This window comes from Colletotrichum destructivum, chromosome 3 (assembly GCF_034447905.1).
Source record: "Colletotrichum destructivum chromosome 3, complete sequence".
NCBI classification, from domain to species: Eukaryota; Fungi; Ascomycota; class Sordariomycetes; order Glomerellales; family Glomerellaceae; genus Colletotrichum; species Colletotrichum destructivum.
The window spans coordinates 259,079-276,598 of record NC_085898.1 but is presented as its reverse complement, the minus strand read 5'-3'; the positions used below and the strand labels follow the sequence as shown (position 1 = coordinate 276,598).

General features: G+C 51.1%; 5 protein-coding genes across 5 annotated transcripts; 4 read left to right on the top strand and 1 right to left on the bottom strand.

Annotated features, from left to right (window-relative positions):
- The first annotated feature begins 2,574 nt into the window (after window positions 1-2,574).
- CDEST_04145 (Putative Beta galactosidase small chain/ domain 5, glycoside hydrolase, family 2) lies at window positions 2,575-6,048 on the top strand. Its single transcript, XM_062920304.1, has 2 exons — window positions 2,575-4,211; window positions 4,267-6,048. The coding sequence occupies exons 1-2, from the start codon at window positions 2,659-2,661 to the stop codon at window positions 5,747-5,749; spliced, it is 3,036 nt and encodes a 1,011-aa protein (XP_062776355.1). The 5' UTR covers window positions 2,575-2,658; the 3' UTR covers window positions 5,750-6,048.
- A 1-nt stretch (window position 6,049) lies between these two features.
- On the bottom strand, window positions 6,050-7,914 carry CDEST_04144 (Putative purine-cytosine permease, uracil/uridine/allantoin permease). The gene is made up of 2 exons (XM_062920303.1): window positions 6,610-7,914; window positions 6,050-6,554 (listed from the first exon to the last, which is right to left on the bottom strand). The coding sequence occupies exons 1-2, from the start codon at window positions 7,765-7,767 to the stop codon at window positions 6,054-6,056; spliced, it is 1,659 nt and encodes a 552-aa protein (XP_062776354.1). The 5' UTR covers window positions 7,768-7,914; the 3' UTR covers window positions 6,050-6,053.
- A 554-nt stretch (window positions 7,915-8,468) lies between these two features.
- On the top strand, window positions 8,469-9,983 carry CDEST_04143 (Putative oxoglutarate/iron-dependent dioxygenase, non-hem dioxygenase domain-containing protein). Its single transcript, XM_062920302.1, has 3 exons — window positions 8,469-9,303; window positions 9,366-9,753; window positions 9,811-9,983. The coding sequence occupies exons 1-3, from the start codon at window positions 8,642-8,644 to the stop codon at window positions 9,868-9,870; spliced, it is 1,110 nt and encodes a 369-aa protein (XP_062776353.1). The 5' UTR covers window positions 8,469-8,641; the 3' UTR covers window positions 9,871-9,983.
- Window positions 9,984-12,648: 2,665 nt separating this feature from the next.
- On the top strand, window positions 12,649-13,952 carry CDEST_04142 (Putative S-adenosyl-L-methionine-dependent methyltransferase superfamily; the record flags this gene model as incomplete). Its single annotated transcript, XM_062920301.1, has 3 exons — window positions 12,649-13,186; window positions 13,240-13,444; window positions 13,496-13,952. The coding sequence occupies 3 exons, from the start codon at window positions 12,649-12,651 to the stop codon at window positions 13,950-13,952; spliced, it is 1,200 nt and encodes a 399-aa protein (XP_062776352.1).
- A 594-nt stretch (window positions 13,953-14,546) lies between these two features.
- CDEST_04141 (uncharacterized protein) lies at window positions 14,547-17,118 on the top strand (the record flags this gene model as incomplete). Its single annotated transcript, XM_062920300.1, has 4 exons — window positions 14,547-14,670; window positions 14,736-15,104; window positions 15,176-16,604; window positions 16,704-17,118. The coding sequence occupies 4 exons, from the start codon at window positions 14,547-14,549 to the stop codon at window positions 17,116-17,118; spliced, it is 2,337 nt and encodes a 778-aa protein (XP_062776351.1).
- Between the last annotated feature and the right edge of the window lie 402 nt (window positions 17,119-17,520).

The following is a 17,520-nucleotide window of genomic DNA, read 5'->3' as shown; positions in this document are numbered from 1 at the left end:
CGCAAGTAGAACCTTCAATATCGATGCGAAAAGGCCGTTTGCCTCGCTGCCGCGCAAGGTACATAACATTCGGCCCGCTGATCATTAAGTTCACCGCTGGAAGGCCGTCCCGAGGAGACTGTTTTCTGGTCTTTTCATCAACAATGCGGTTCAAGAATCATCGATCACCCTTGTACTCGAGTGAACCAATTTTCCGGCCTGATAATGGGGTGTTCGACATTAGAGTTGGAGCCATGAACCAATGGAGAACACTGGCCCGCTTTAGGCAGCCCGCTACTTGCGTCTGAGCAATCGCAACTAACCTCCGCCGTCGCGAGAAGAAGGGGTCAAACTCTTTTGAATTGCCACCCTGTTCTTGGTTTTGTCCTTCTCCCGAGTAGCCGTAAGATCCCTTCATCCTCTTCCTTGGGAAATGGCTGATACATATCACAGTGGTCTAGATCCCTATGATCAAGAAACTGTTTGATCAATGCGTATGCCATTAGGTTTGAACGACTCCCAAGTCCTCAAACAGCCTCAGGTGAAGCTGCATGCTAAGATCAACGCGGAAATTTGAGCGTTTGTCTACCAATCTTCCATGCTATTACTGTTTTGGATATTTCTTAAAATTACTCCCATCAGCTGTATCAGTCTCAATAACTCAGACTCAGCCAGCCAGTTCTGTGTATTCCGTCGTTTAGTTAGCCGGCTGCAGAACTCTGACAAAGTACTTCTCACTAGGTAATAAAATTGTCAGGTACTCACAAAGATGCTATCCTGATAGCGGTGTTAAGCCCTCAAAGCAATAGCTTCCTGGCTAGGAAGCTTTGGTATTAATCAGTGGTTTATAGCTATAAGTCGCAGGCGAACGTATGGATGCGTCCATTCCAATGCTAGCTTGTCGAACTAAGCTTTTCTCAGCTGTGAGATCCTCCCCATTTAGACTATACTCACAGACCAAATGACAGTCTAGCGTGTGGGGGAAAGGATCAATATGTCAAAGTTTCTTTACACTTTTGGCACGATTGACAGGTCAATCCTTGCCGCGCGTCACACTGTGTGATCAAGGAAAAAGACCGCCTTTTAATCAAATTGGCAGGTCCTGGTGCAATCATGGCCAAAATAAGTTTCCTGTAGACTTTGCGACCATAAGGAAGGAGGCCAGATCACACTAGCTCCGAACACAAGCTCACGAGACACAAACTCGGTTTGGTGAACCCTTAACTTATTTTTCTCTGGTAATATGATCAGCGAGTTGCGAGACACTCTTCTTTGTGAAAAACACATGTGATTGGGTTTATCTGTGAGGCAACATGTCTACGTCGAAAGAACCTTCACTGAATGTGGTGATTAAAGCGGCCCAACTGGGCCCGCGCATGTTGCGCTGGAGGAAGCAAGTCACAGGGGCACAATCTTTAGACTCTCTTTGAATGAGCATACACAAATCATCTCAGAGTACTGGTTTTTGGGTCAATGTTTTGGAACATTCCAGATAAATTTCGATCTCTCTACGGAAGATGAACCTTCCCTAAGTCCGCCTTGACCATCGACCTCGCTCCGGACTGGGGCAAAAGTTTTGTCTGCAACCACAGTAGGATAAAGGCAGGGTATTCGTACCTATCCCAGAGGTATCAAAATACCTCTCAGACTAAGTTTCTGACTCATAGATAACCCTATGCCCCATCATAACATAATAGCTTCGCAGTCTTATGTTCTATTTACCACAAGACACAGAAGTAACCCGGAGGTACACATTCTTGACGCGAGATTCTATATCTTTGAGGAATTTGTCCAGTGTGCTATCATCTCCTCAAGCACGCTAGAAGGAGAATCAAAAACACCGGTCTCGTTTGCTTGATCTTCTGCGGCTAACCCCAGGACATCGTTTTTAAGGCAACGGCCAGCGACCGAAAGTGACCAAGACCTTTAAATTTCCGCGGTCTGACTAGGTTTACCACTCACACGATTAAAACATCATCACGCATCGGACTGCTCGTTGAATGCGATTACCACAGTGTCACTGTTTCTGCAGTGCGGCAGAGCAAAGTTGGCTGTTGAAAACCAAGTGAAAGCTCGCGGATAGATACACCGATGAAACCGAACAGGCGGATATTGATCGACGTGCAAGGTGCCCCTTTCAAGTTAATTCGAGCTTATGGATCAGGCTTGCAGCTCATCGTTGGCCATGAGACCACATCCAACGTTGCTTCATCCCCCACTGTGACGATGATCGCGGGGCTGTCGGACCCGGATGCAACGGTGTACAGTGGTTCTTGCGGGGAAACAACAAAACATGCATGTTTACCCCAGTTCTTGGACGATTTCCCCGCTGCCCAGTCTTCCAGGCTGCAGTCTGACGAGCACAAACGCATGAGCAAGAATCTATCGACCGCCGGCATTCCCCCGAGTGGTCATCATCGCCCACATGGGACCCGTGGTGGGAGAAACATTCATCAGTGAGCTTGAACGTAGACTCGTGAAGGAACAAGACGTGGATAGCACTCCCATGGTGTGGCTACATGACAGTGACATAGGCCAAGCCGGAGGTTATAACGCGGCCGAAAGCTCCCTCGGCTACGGGAATTGTGTCAACATATAAGAGAAGCTGTAGTATTGTGCCAACGATGGAATGGTTTCTGGCGAGATAATTGTGGAAAATCCGGCCATCTTGCAAACATCATGGACCTCATTTCGAGTCTGGGAGTTTTCCCGGCGTCTTTGCCCGATTGGACGAACCTGAACGTGTTGCATCGCAACACTTTGCCCCCTCGCGCCCACTTTTACTCGTACGCAAGCGAAGAGGCCGCCCTCTCGTTCAACCGTGAAGAGAGCGAGCTCCTTAGTCTCAATGGCAATTGGAAGTTTCATTATGACCAAAGCCCGTTCGAAGCACCCCTTTGGGAGACAGCAAATGTGACCTCGTGGGACGAGATCGAGGTCCCCGGAATGTGGCAACGCCAGGGCTATGGTATCCCACACTACACCAATATCGACTACCCTTTTCCTGTCACCCCGCCCAATGTCTCATACATCAACCCCACTGGGTCATACTGGCGGGAGTTTGAAGTGCCAGAGGACTGGGATGAAGGCCAACAGATCCGACTGCGCTTTGAAGGCGTTGATAGCGCCTTTCACGTCTGGGTCAATGGCGAAGAAGTCGGCTACAGCCAAGGAAGCCGCAATTCTCACGAGTTCGACATCACTGACTACCTCACCCCTGGCGAGGCCAACTCGCTGGCTGCCCGAGTCTATCAGTGGTCCGATGGTTCCTATATAGAGGACCAAGACCAGTGGTGGATGTCAGGTATCTTCAGAGACGTGTATCTTCTTCCTTTCCCTCGCTCATCGATCGTGGACTATTTCGTCAACACCGAGATCGACGACTCGTATGAGAGCGGTACCGTCAAGTTCAACGCGACGATCCAAGGTGAAGCAGGGAACATGACGGTAAAGCTTCTTTCTCCTGACGGCGATGCGCTTGACGAAACATCCGTTTCGTCTTCCGAAATCTACGAACACAGGCTGGATGGAGATGAGTTCCATCTGTGGTCCGCCGAAACACCAACACTTTATACTCTTCTGGTCACGTTCAACGGCCGAACCATCAGTCAGCGAGTTGGACTTCGTCGCGTTGAGATAAGCGGCTCCAATTTCCTCGTCAACGGCAAAGCCATTACCATCTACGGCGTCAACAGACATGAGCACCACCATTTATCGGGCAGGACCGTTCCTTACGAGAATATGAGAGCCGATCTCATCACGATGAAGCGCTCCAACATCAACACCATTCGCACCGCACATCAGCCTCCCCACCCGGACTTCTTCGACGTTGCAGATGAGATCGGCTTCTACGTCATCTCCGAGGCAGACCTTGAGTGCCATGGCTTCGACACAATAGAAGAGACGAAGGAGGCGATGGCGGAGTGGACGTCGCAGAATCCCGATTGGGAGGATGCATACGTCGACCGAGCTCATGCAGTTGTCGAAAGGTTCAAGAATCACGCTTCCGTCATCATCTGGTCGCTTGGTAACGAGTGCTTCTACGGGAAGAATCTGGATGCAATGGCAAAGTGGATCAAGCAGCGCGATCCGAGTCGCATTACTCATTACGAGCCCGACCGCGAAGCCAAGTCTGTCGATATCTACAGCCAGATGTACTCATCTCCAGAAAGCATTGTCAAGTTCCTCAGCAACCGCACGGACAAGCCTTTCATACTATGTGAATATGCACAGTAAGTACCCTCTCCCGCCGTCTCTTGCCGCCGCTCTCTAACTTGGTGAAACCAGTGCGATGGGCAACGGTCCTGGTGGTCTGAAAGAGTACATTGAGCTCTTCCGATCCGAGCCCCTGATCCAGGGTGGACTGGTGTGGGAATGGAGCAACCATGGACTGCTGAAGAAAGAAGGTGATCTCGAGTACTACGCTTACGGCGGAGACTTTGGTGACGAGCCCAACGATGCCGACTTCATCATGGACGGCCTCGTTCTGTCCGACCATACCCCCATGCCCTCGCTTAACGAGTACGCCAAGGCAATCCAGCCCATTACAGTGAAGCTTTCCGAAGACGGGCACCAGATGGTCATTACCAACCACTTCGACTTCCTCGACGTTACAGAACTCGATGCCTCGTGGCACCTTGTCCAGGACGGAAAAGATCCCACTACTCCTCGTGTCTTGAACCTGCCGAGTATTCCGGGGGGCGAGCATCTTGCATTAGACCTCCCCACAAGCAACTCGAGCTTTTCCGAAGATGCGTGGGTTACCATCGAGTTTGTGTTGAAGGACGATAAAGTGTGGGCCGAAAAAGGGCACGTTGTGGCTTGGGATCAGCTTCATCTGGTCGCTCCGGCAGCTGCCAACCAAACAAAACGATATGCTTCTCCTATCAAAACTCGACAATCAGAAAGCTTTGACATGAAGCAGGAGAGAACACACCTCAAGGTTGAGAATGGCGGCGCATCATTCGACTTTGACCTCCTCCAAGGCAATGTCACCTGGAAAATCAACGATGTCGATGTCTTCCAGCGCGGACCAGAGCTATATTTCTACCGTGCTCTTACCCAGAATGACGCGGCAAAATATGGCGATGGACCTATCTGGGAGGAGGAAAGAGTTGGCAGCATGCATACGCAGGTTCGCGATGTTCGCTGGCAAGAAGCGGACGGCGCCGTCACTGTCAACTACAAGGTCCGAGTTGCGCCCAAGGCTCTTGAATGGGGTGCCGAAGCAGACTTGACGTACACTGTCTCTTCCTCTGGTCTTACCGTTCACGCCAGTGGCGACTTCGTTGGCAACGTTACCAAAGTTCTTCCTCGCATTGGCCTCATGGCTGTATTGCCGGTCGACTTCGACGAAGTTGCATGGTTCGGGCGGGGACCTGGTGAGAACTACAAGGACACAAAGGAAGGTTGCCGTATAGGGCGCTACGAATCAACAGTGGAGGACCTCTTCACTCACTATGACTACCCTCAGGAGAACGGCAACCGGGAGGATCTGCGGTGGCTGCAAGTTACTAACAATGAGGGCGGCGTCACACTCAACATTCAAAGGGCCGAGCCTGAGCCGTTCAGCTTCACGGCGTTGCGCTACATGCCCTTCGACTTGGACGACGCGAAGCATCCTCACGATCTGAAGCCTCTGAACATGACGGTTCTGCATCTTGATTATGACAACAACGGGATTGGCTCTGCTACTGTAGGACCGAGGCCGTTCGAACAGTACAGATGCTACACCGAGCCGTTTGACTTTACCTTTGAGTTGAGCATTTAGCAGATGAGTTCTTGATTTCGGAGTCAAGCTGCTCTTTCAGTCTAGCAACTTATTTGTTTTACGATGGCACTGCCTCCTAGTGATGGGATTTCCGCTGTGAGGGACCATGTGCTTCGTTCTCAGAGTGAACCATAGAAAACTTGGATGTACATCCACGTTTGAAACGGCCTACTGGCCAGGCCACGGGTTACAATTTCACATTCTTGGGGGTTCAATCACAAGTCAATCGAACCATGAGAATTTCTTTCAAACTTTTGTGAACTAAACTGCCGTTGCCAAGGTATGAACTTGATCTTTCCCATACTTACACCTTCACTGATTGTTCACTGAGTCCCTTTTTATGGTCTTCCACTGGACTCTCTTGCGGCAATCCGATTGCCTCGATCACGTGTCCATCACCTTCCAACTCCTCAGGCCTGACATAATCTTTCGGTTCAATCCATTTGCTCTCCATGATAGGTGGGGGCCAGATTTTGCAAGTGAGCCAGAAGGTAAAGCCAGACAAAGCTAGGCCCACCCAGTAGGCAAAAAAGTAGAATCGTGAAACACCCACGGGCGCCGATACACCCATGTTGTTAAGGAAGCCGTAGAAGTTGGGGATGATCCCAACGATATAGGCGACATAGGCACGGATGTTCCACCCATGGGAGTAGTAGTAGGCTCCAGACTTTGCTGAACTGAAGGTATCGGGGATGTGGATGCGACCGCGGCCAATGATGTAGTAGTTGACGAGAAGAACTCCCGTGATGGCAGAAAGGAATATCTGGTAGGAGGAAAGAAAGGATACGAAGATGGAAGCAGAGCCCTGTCTACCGTTAATACTACACGACTAATGAAAGAAGTGTCTTGGTGCAACTTACTAATAGGAACCAAGGGTTGATCGCAAATGAGATAACTGCACAGACGAAGAAGCCCCTTCGTACAGTGAGGTACTTGGGAAACAGAGCCGCAATATCGTTGCCAGCAGGCAAAGAATTCTCGAATATGGAACTGAAGATACAGCAGTACGCAAAACAACCAGCAATGAAGAAGCATCCCGCGCGGTTCGCCGCGGTATACTCAGTCGTTTGCAGGGTATCCAGCAGCGTGATGGGGTTCCAGATGAGCTCCCCGAAGATCAGCTCGCTAGAGGCGCAGACCAAGTTGCCGACGGCAGCCACGACGAAGTTGGCAACGGGGAAGCAGAAAAGGTTCCCGACGATGACGTCGTTCTTCTTCTTCGCGTACCGCTGGAAATCCGCAGCGTTGCTGGCAAAGGTCGCGCAGTTCGCCGCGCCGAGCATGAAGAACTGGACAATGAGCCACGCCCTCTTTGATCCCGTTGCCGTTCCGCCCTGGCGAACCACGGGCCCGAGGCCGCCTGCTTTCGTTGCTGTCCATGCGAGCATGGCCACGGCAGAGATGATGAAGACGCAGAGCTTGGCGTACACGAGGCCGCGCATCTTGGGGACAGGGATGACCAGGAAGGCGCAGGTCACAAGCCAGAAGATGACGAAGCCAATCATTCCCGCCGTCGTGAGCGCCGAGCCCTCGCCCATGGTATTCGGAATGTTCGCGATGCCTGGGATGATGGCGTGCAACATGACGTAGATACACTGGCCGCCCTGCACTGCGTTGACGCCGTTCCACACGATCGCCATGACGGCGCGGTTGAAAGTCGGCCACCATGCGCCATAAATGCCAAAGGCAGATCTGCATACAACGGGGTAACCAATGTGGTAGCAGCTTCCGGGTCGGCCGTTGAGAGTGATGATGATGGCGATAAGACACTGGCCACCGAAGGCGCAAGCGAGGGACTCCCACATCGATAGGCCGAGCGCTTGAGCAGTCGAGGATGCGTACCAGTTCGAGACGGTGGCGGTCGCGGAGAACCAGAATGTAAAGTAGGTCCATTGGGTCCAGGTGCGGTCGGCAAGTTTCAGCGGACGGAGATCGTCGTTTGCAAGAAGGGCGTCGCGGCCATGGACTTCGGAGGTTCCGGCGGCCTGGGGCACGCGGAGGCGGTTGAGAAGACCCATGATGGGTTACTGAGTCTAGTAATGGGTCTGACAGAGAGAAATTGATGCCCACCCGCCCGTCTAAGTTGCTTCACAGTGAACGTTGGCAAGATCAAGTCAAACGACAGGGCCGAGACTTATACCAAATCACATTTGATCCGATGCTAATCGTAACCATATCGGATACGGCGTTATGATCGATTATTTTGCTACTGATAGACAAAAGATACCCGGAGGCAAGCGGATGTTGTGGGGGAGATAAGCATTGCAGGGGTACTTCAACAGTCAGAAATGAAGCGTATGGGACGCATCACCTGAGATAAGCGAGGAAGGATATTACCTTTGATGGGTGTTGGATGAAGATGTAGTCAACTTGACCACTCTGCCGGATTTTGGGGTTCTTTGTATTTGAACGTCAAAAACAGTCACTTGAAACCAGGAGTCTTGCCTGTGCCAAGTGTTTAAGCGTTACGATCTCCGCGGGTAAGAGTCTCCGGAAAGCCCGCCGTCGCTCCGAAGATCGGGATAAGCCCCGTAATCCACACCGTCCGTTGTCGGCCCGGGACGCCGAGCGATAAGCACTGTGAAACCGACCTGTCTCCAACGAACCAAATCGCACGCCATTATCTCTTGCTATCGTGCCATTTCTCAGTGGATCTCCGGCGAAGAACGGCGGAATTCGGAGGGGCTGTTGATTGAGCCACAAACCTACTTCACCCATTACCCCATGACTTCGGACGGCTTCAAGCATGACAGCCACTCGTGACGGTTTCTCGGCAATTATTGATCAAGGCGGCCACGGCATCTCACTACGCAGAAGCCCAGTTGCAGCTCGCAATACCACTAATCTTGATAAACTCACCCGTACTCAGACTTGCGAAAACAGCCGCCTCCCATGTCTACCACGACGACCACTGAAGCGCCACAGAGCTATAAGCTCGAGCTTATGTCTGCTTATGGCACTGTGTTCCGCGATGTACTGAAAACCCCGCCTCGGGACTGCAACGCCTCCGAGGTCCCCGTCATCGATCTCTCCAACCTCCGGGGCACCGAGTCCGAGCGCAAAGAACTCGCCGCCACCATCCGCGACGCGGCCGAGAACACGGGATTTTTTTACATCAAGAATCACGGCGTTCCCAAGGCGACGATAGAAGCGGCCTTCAGGCAGGCGCAGACCTTCTTCTCCCAACCCAGTGAGAAGAAGGCGCTCGTCGCACAGAAGAAGTCCAAGTTCTTCAACGGATGGACAGAGAAGCGCGCTGCGCAAATTTCGCCGACAGAGACCAAAGACCATCGCGAGGGGTTCAGCTTTCGTTATGACCCGCGGTATGATCCCGAGACCAAGGATCCCGATGCCGTGCCCGAAGAGGTGAAGCCGTGGATGAAACATGAGGATTTTGTGTGGGAGGGAACGAGCCATTTACCGGCGTTCAAAGAGGAAATGATTACCTATTGGCAGAGCTGTCTCACACTTGCGAGAAGTCTTATCAAGCTTTTTGCTCTGGCGTTGGATGTACCAGAGACGTACTTTGACGATGTCATCACATATCCAGGAAGGCGAGTATTTCACAAGCCCTTTGACAGCATCTCGAATCTCACCAAACTGACACTCTGCACAGTGACAGTGTGGTCAATTACTACCCCAAAAACACTGAAGCGCAAGACGCCATCATCGACGTCGGTCTCGGAGCACACACCGACCTTCAGTGCTTCACCCTGCTCTGGCAAGACAGCGTTGGTGGGCTGCAAGTCCTTACAAAGGATGGTCAGTGGATCAAGGTGCCGCCAGTCCCCGACACCTTCGTCATCAACATTGGCGACTTCTTTCAGAGGCTTTCCAACGACCGTTTCCAGTCGACGGTGCACCGGGTCTTCAACTACGCCCCCGAGGACCGGTACTCGATGCCTTTCTTTTTCGGTTTCAACCACAACGAGCAGTGCGCCGTGTTGCCGACGTGTACCGACGAAAAGAACCCACCAAAGTATGAACCGATTAGTTGCGGTGAGGTACGTAGAGATACTTCTTCTTTGAGATTCTCCAGGAAATGCTGACATTTTTCAAAGTGGTGTCGACGCAGGTTCGACAAGACGTTCGAGTTTTCAAACTCGAAGCTGTCTAAATAAGAGACATTGATGAAGAGGCACGACGAAGTAGAGTGGTCAACACTTCCATTGTGCCCGTCGGTAATAGAACTAGCATTGAGAAATGAAATTCAACGATGCTGATCTTGAAACAATTTGAGTCGAGTTGTGCATTTGCCCCATCTACGAGCCAACCCCGATCTTGTTGTCTTCTTAACTGCCTGTTTTCCTTGGCAGAAATGAACTAGATGGGTTATTGCAGTAACGTCACATACCCACTTTCCGACCACCCCCCCATTCCGACCACCCAAAAAAGAGGGCATTCCCACCAACACCAGTATGTTCAATTAACTATTAACTGCACCTAGATGCCACCACAATACAGCTTTCAGCTTCACTGGGTAAATCAGACTCGCTGGATCTATCTGTAATATCCTCTTTTTCGCCAGCCTCAATTTGGGCCTTCTGGATGTCCTTGATGTTGGCGAACTTGGTGTTTGGATCCAGCTGGACTGCCCTCCTTTTTCTTACTGCAGTATTGGCAACCTAGGCCTGCAGAAGCTCCAGCTTGTGCTAGGCAGCTGCCAACTGATAAGCCTGCTCACTAAAGCCTTTTTTTACCTTCCTAAATAGGAGGCGTTGAGTAGAAGCGTGATTTTCCAGCTCTGTAAATAGCTTCAGTTGGCCAGCCAGATCCTTCATCTTCTTTGGCGTTGACCATGCCACTGCAGACGACGCAGATACCCATCCTTCAGCTTCTTTACTTCCAGCCTGCCCTTGGCTGCCCTTAGACTGCCCTTTGCAGGCCTGATCTGATGGCCCTGGTGTTGATGGGAGCAGCAATGGGCTCATAAGGGGTTTGGCCACAGAGACAGGCCATAGGCCAGTATATTTCCAACCACTTTGGATGTTCTGCATCGTCAAGCCTGCCAGACAAGCCTTCTGATAACAGCCTATAAAGTTTCTCTTGCCTACAATAGTAGAATTATTCCACTAACTGAGGTATCTAAGCTCCTTCCTATAGGCTGCCTTTACAGGGCCAAAGACTAACTGGTTAAGTAGCTGAAGGACATAGGAGGTGTGTAGAGGTAAGAATAACAAGTGGATGTTATTAATATAGCAGAGCTACATAAATTTAGTCGTTGTATGACTCCTATGGCCATCAGCAACCAGTAGTCTAGCCTCCTCCTTACCCTAAGGGAGGGTCTAAGGGATAAAGACCTTCTGCAGCCATTCAACTGCAGTGTCGTCTGTAGTCCATCCATTTTCTGTTGCAGTAAACTGCCATCCTTTATAAGGGCCAAGATCTAGAGGAAACCACTGCTGCTGGACTGTCTTGCCCTTATATATAATAAGGGGATTCAGGGCATAGCCTATAGCAGAGATGCATTCAATGATAGACACCCATGCCCTTAATCCAGGCTGTTTCTTGCGGACAGACTTCGTCTCAGCCATCCCCAGCACCAGCCCATTAGATCCCTAGCCCTCAAGGATACCAGTCTCATCCATGTTATATCTGTTGGCTGGTTTGATGCCCTTGATCTCTGGTATGGCGAGGAGTTTGAACCAGTCCCTGATGACCTCAGTAGATGCTCCATTAACACGTCTAGAGTCAACAGGGCGACTTCTCTAGACCTTGATTGATGGGTTTCTTCTTTTGAATCCTTAGATCCATTGCTTTCCTAGAGGATCTGTATCCCCCATGGCATGAAGGATCCTTTCTGCGAATACCTTCACTTGCTGATGGGTTGGAGCAAGCCCAAGGGCATGCTGGATTCGCACCCATTCAGCAAGCTTAGCCTCCTGATCAATAGAGAGCCTCTGGTAGTCTGCAAAGGCAATATCCCTTGGTTGGGTGCCATGCAGACGGTCTCGGAGGGTAGTCTTTGGGATGCCATACTCAATGGATGCCTTCCTTAGACTCATACCCTTTCCTACAGCCTCAATAGCCTGATTGATCTCATATTCGGTATACTGCCCTATTGGGGTTAGAATAAAGCGTATGCAAAAAATGAGGTGATTTGGATGAGTGGTGAAAATGTTGTGATAGTTAGAAGTAGGAGGAGGTGGGAGGTTGGATGTGGCGGTGAGGCATTTTTGGGTGGTCGGAATGGGGGGGTGGTCGGAAAGTGGGTATGTGACGTTATCTTCCTGGCGCAGGAGGGCACAATATCTTCTTTCAAAGACGGCGTTCTTCTGGCAGTTGCAACATGATACACGTGAAAGTATGCTCGTCATTTGACACAATATCAAAGCCTTTCTCCAGAGACTACCTTAACTGTCGGACGAGTCTCTTCCCAAACCTGCAAATCATACTGATACGGATACTTGCACAAAGTTCTTGCCGGTGGTTACTCAAAAAGCTCCATCTAAACTAAACCTGTGCTGTAGTCGAGGCACATTGATTGGTCCGGTCCTTTGAGAACAATTGATAAAATCGGCAAGCGTTGCGAGCAAGCCTGTGGGATGGTGCATCGACCATGACGGAAGAAGATGCTTGGAAAATGACAAGTCAGATGAGCAAACAAGGGCAGAGAGATGGATCGTGCCTTCATTCGATGAAGTGATTGAAATGTGGATAATAAGGATTCGAATCCCGGCTAGATACACATCCGCGGATGTCGTGCCAAGTCCGGTTGGCGTGGTTCGTTGATTTCTCTGTTGGCTCTCTTGTCTCTCTTCCCCTCAACCACCCCCTCGGTTCCACGTTGCATGTTTTGTACTTTTATATGAAGCCACAGTTTCCCCCACCAGACCGACGACCTGTATAGTTACAACGAACAAGACAATCTCAATCTCATCCACTCAACTGCGCGAAACATGGCAGAAGTGCGGGCCGCCACCCAATCTCCTTCAAGGTCCCCTCCCCCTCCCCAGTCCCCGGAAGCCGGAGCCAGAGAATCTGGAGCAAGAGAATCGGTAGCCCGGGAAGCCGGACCCTCAGAGGCCGTAACTCAAGAAGCCGGACCCCAAGAAGCTGGGAGCCCTGAGACTGGACCTCAAGAAACTGCATCGCCTGCCGTCAACCATACTCCCCAGCCGAACATCGAGGCTCAAGATGATGAAGACGATGGAGACGAAGGGGACGGCTATGAAACTGCTTCCAACACAAGTACTAACGACACCTCCTCGCTAGCCTCGAGCATTCGAGACTACAATTTCGAAAACAAGCGGCGTTACCACAAGTTCAAAGAAGGACGCTACGCGTTCCCCAACGACGATGCCGAGCAAGAACGGGAGGACATGAAGCATGCCATGGTCGTCACTCTGTGTGGCGGGACACTACACAGCGCCCCATTGGAAAACCCTCACAAGATTCTGGATATTGGCACCGGAACCGGTATATGGGCCATTGACAGTACGTTTTACCCTCATGAATCCGTGTCTGCGGGGTTCTTAATGCTTTCCTAGTGGGCGACGAATACCCAGAAGCCGAAGTCACCGGCATCGACCTCAGCCCGATTCAACCTGCCTATGTCCCGGTAAACGTCTCTTTCGTAGTCGATGACGCCGAAGCGGAGTGGCTGTATTCGGACGATTCGATCGATTACATCCACATACGCAACATGGGCGCCGCAATCAAAGACTGGGACAAGCTCCTCGCTCAGGCATACAGGTGAGTTATTTTCCTATTCGAGGAGCATCCGATCGTCTAATTATGTATCAGGTGTCTTAAGCCAGGCGGCTGGATTGAACTCCAAGAGATGAAGTGGAATTTTAACTGTGACGATGAAACAATGCCTCCCACATACGCCGTTACCAAGATGATGAAACACATATGGGAGGGTCTCAACAAGTTCGGCATCGAGGCGGACGTTGCAGACACCAACCCCCAACGCTTGAAGGATGCTGGTTTCGTAAACCAGGTTCATGACGTTCAAAAGGTGCCAGTTGGCGAATGGCCCAAGAGAGAAGACCTCAGAATGATCGGCGCGTACTGCAAGGCCGTTATCTACGATGGACTACACGGAATCACTGTTGGACCTCTGACGAGGGGCTTAGGGTGGTCTTCTGAAGAAGTCGAGGTATTCCTGATTGATGTGCGGAAGGATCTCCTTAACACGTCTATCCACTCGTACGTGTTTTATCATAGTCTTGCGGGCCAGAAGCCTCTGAAAGACTGAGGAGACGGCTTGATAGGTATCGAGTGTGGTTTCTGTGCTCCTTGTGGGATTTCCGGTCATTGACTGTTTGACCGAATGGAAGAGAAACTGGAAATAAATGATAAGCTCAATGCAGCGACTTCTATGGTAACATGCGTGATAACGAAACCGCCTTCAGTTGCTTGCGCAATGTCTGGAATCAAGCGTGGTTTTGTGCTATTCATGGAGTCTTGCAGACTGTTGGCCGCCGTGTAAACAGCTTTCCTGCATGTGACATGCTACATTGATCAGGTTTTCTTGTCTTCATACTACTGTAACCTTCCTGTCTAGGTACTTGCCCGCCCTGTCCGAAATGCACTCTTGGCTTGGAAGCCGGAGCAGGGGAGCAGGCTGTAGGTGTGGTTGGTGGACCACATTGCAGATGGCGCTTCACTGCATTTCGGTCAACAAACTGCATGCTGACAATCTGCAAGCGCTACTTGGCATCTAGAGTGAAGGCCCTCCCCTCCTTTGTGGCAGTCGTGCTGGTTTATCAAGACGAAGATCTCCAGTTCCTTTCGACTGAATCTCGAAGTCTAGGAGGTTTTCTTTCCGTCCTCGGCTTGATTGGGTACAATGGCATATCAACACATCTCAGATCCATCCATCCAAACTTACTTCCCAATCCAAGCTGAGGAGGAGAGGATTCAATATTTCCCACTCGCCAACTCACATAGTGCACAAAGCGGGAACCAACATGGTCAGAACTCGAAAATAACTAAATTCAATGTTTCCAATGGTGATGACTGACACAAGATTGAATAGAGTCATCATATTACGACACTCATTGGAGGTCCAGAACGCGAACCGAAACAGACGAATCACTTGCGGGATATCGAACTGGCGGGAGTGGCTCACCTGAAGACAATTCATTGATTGCTGGGTTTAGCGACTATCGACCCTCGAACAATCAGCAACGTCCCCGTGTTCGCGGTTTCGCGGCAAATGTATCCATCAATCGAAAGCCAGTGGCCACGTCCACATGGTCACTGGAGTCCAAAAATAGTAATCGCTTCTTGGATCGTGTTGAAGGAGTTCCCGGAGAAACGGAGACGTCGCTCGCCGTGAAGCCACTGTGGAGGATCTGGGGATGGGAGGTAACATATATTTTGCTCAGCATTGCCGCGTTCATCAGTAGGTTCTCATGTCTTATGGCTTCTTCTTCCGAACGTATACAACTGACGGGCGAACCTGCACCCACCTAGCGATCATTGTGGTTCTTGACAACTACGACCAGCAACCATTGCCAGATTGGCCCTTGAGTATGACGCTGAACACGTTCCTTGCTTTCTTCACAACCCTGTCCAAAGCTGCCTTTATGCTCCCCGTCTCTGTTGCAATTAGTCAATCGCAGTGGGGGTGGCTGCGAAAGAACCGGCCGTTGTACGACCTCCATGTCTTCGACCAGGCGAGCAGAGGTCCATGGGGCTCGATTATGCTGCTATGGCGGATTCGACACAGGCATTTCGTTACCCTGGGGGCGTTCCTTATGATTGTCAGCGCTGTAACCTCGCCCATCACACAACTTGCCATTAGCTATCCCGTTCGGGATGCCGTAGCTCGCGAGGAAGAAGCAAGAGCACCAGCGGTCCACACCATCGTCTCTCCTGCAGACCGCATGGACATTGCATCTCGCAGAGCGTTGGTGATGGCTACCTTGTCCGACAGCACTGGGTTCCGAGAGTCAATTTCTCCCGTCGGCGCATTCTGTTCCACGGGAAATTGCACGTTTGACTCCTATCAGTCCTTAGGGATTTGCATGAAAACGGCCAACATCACCTCGTACATGCGCGTCGAGGAGTTTGATTCCCCTGAGCTGATCGAAACCCTCGTGCTGGGCTTCCCGAACCCCGAGGCCAAGGTGTGGAGGGCATCTCTCCCCGGCGGCTTTGAGATGGCTCACCAGACGCCGTTGGTGGCCATGGTTGATATGCTGAATGGCCGCGCGAGCTTTGCGTTCAAAGACAGCGACAGTCTCCAGCAAACCAGGGTCGCGTCTTTTGTGCTGATGCACACCGTTCCGACAGCTTTCGATGAGACGTTGTGGGGGCAGATCGAAGAATCTGTGTCGTCGCCAATGACGGCAGACGTGATACAGGCAATACGTGGCTTCCGGCATGAGGCGGTAGAAGTCCTGTTTCATTTATGCGTCCAGACGTACGAGACGAAGGTCCAGATGGGCGTCGAGACGACACACATCGTAGAACAGTCAGCGGAACTCGCAGAGGGAACAGATCCTTTCTACCTGGACATGAACTGCAGACCGCTCCTGAAACAAGCCTCTCGCAATTGCAACCAGAGCATAGACCGGTGGAACGAGACTCTTCAACTCAAGGGCCCGGCGGCAACGAACCTGGCGAGGCTCAACACGACCGTTGAGGAAGGGTTCAGCGCAAGTCTCCAGTCACTAGAAAAGATGGCCACCAACATGAAAGTTGACCTTGTGGGATATGCAAGTGCCAGCTACGTTACTGAAGAGTACCAAGACACGGCCATCTTCTTTCGCGGAACGGAGTTCATCAAGACCCTCTTCCAGGATGTGCTCTTCAGCATGAGCACCATGGCCAACCACACGCTCCATCACAACGTCATGAACAATTTGTATGCAAACATTGCAACCAGTCTATCCATGTCGTAAGTCTAAGAGTGACCGTTTTCCAGCATCGAGGCAACAAAGGCTATGATCATGGAAAGCACTGAGGTTCCGCAGCTGACATGATGACTCTCCACTAGGATGCGCTCGGGTGAGCCGCAAAAGTACGCAGTCGACGCTTTCAACATCTCCGGCGTTGCGTGGACACAGGTTTCGTACGTCCACATCAGCTGGGGGTGGATCACAGTGTTGGCTGTCGAGATTACCATCGCGGTCCTCTTCCTCACTTTGACAATCGTCAGCCAGGGTATCTCTGACAGCGGCCGGGGGGCTCGTCAAGAAAGCTGCCTCCCCTTCCGGGATGCCAAGAATTCGTCTTTGGCCACTTTGGTCGCCCTCAGCGAGGCCACTCGCGCCAAGGCGGGCGGCGGCGTTCAGCCCGTGGACGAGTTGGAGAAGATTGCAAAAAGACTGAGAGTCAGATTCGAGGGGAACCAAATTGTTCCAGCGGAAGAAGGATGCAACACGCCCTCCGAAGGAACGGCGACCCGATAACGGAAAAAACTCTTTCACTGTCGTGTTGGTGGAGGGAGCGATGAATCTTACTTAAAAAGTCGTGAGTCGATGGTATGATATTCTCAAACTCGTAGACATGGAAATTGAACTCTTGATCTCTTGGGGATTCAAATTCTCAAAGACTCTTGAGTCTTAAATTGCAGAGGATGTGCAGTAGAAGCGGGCTGCTTTAACATAAGAGGTGCAGTGACAGTCATTGCTGTCCGCCTCATGATCCTTGATCTGGTAAGCTGATTCATTAACGTAATTCTGAATCCTCAGTCAAAACAATGCAGTGTAGTTGTAAGGAGAGGATTGAGAGATGTTCACTGTTCACTGAGACCCAACTTCACTCACGGCCTCCCGATCTTCAAGGAAAAGTGGAGCCCATCAAGAACACTG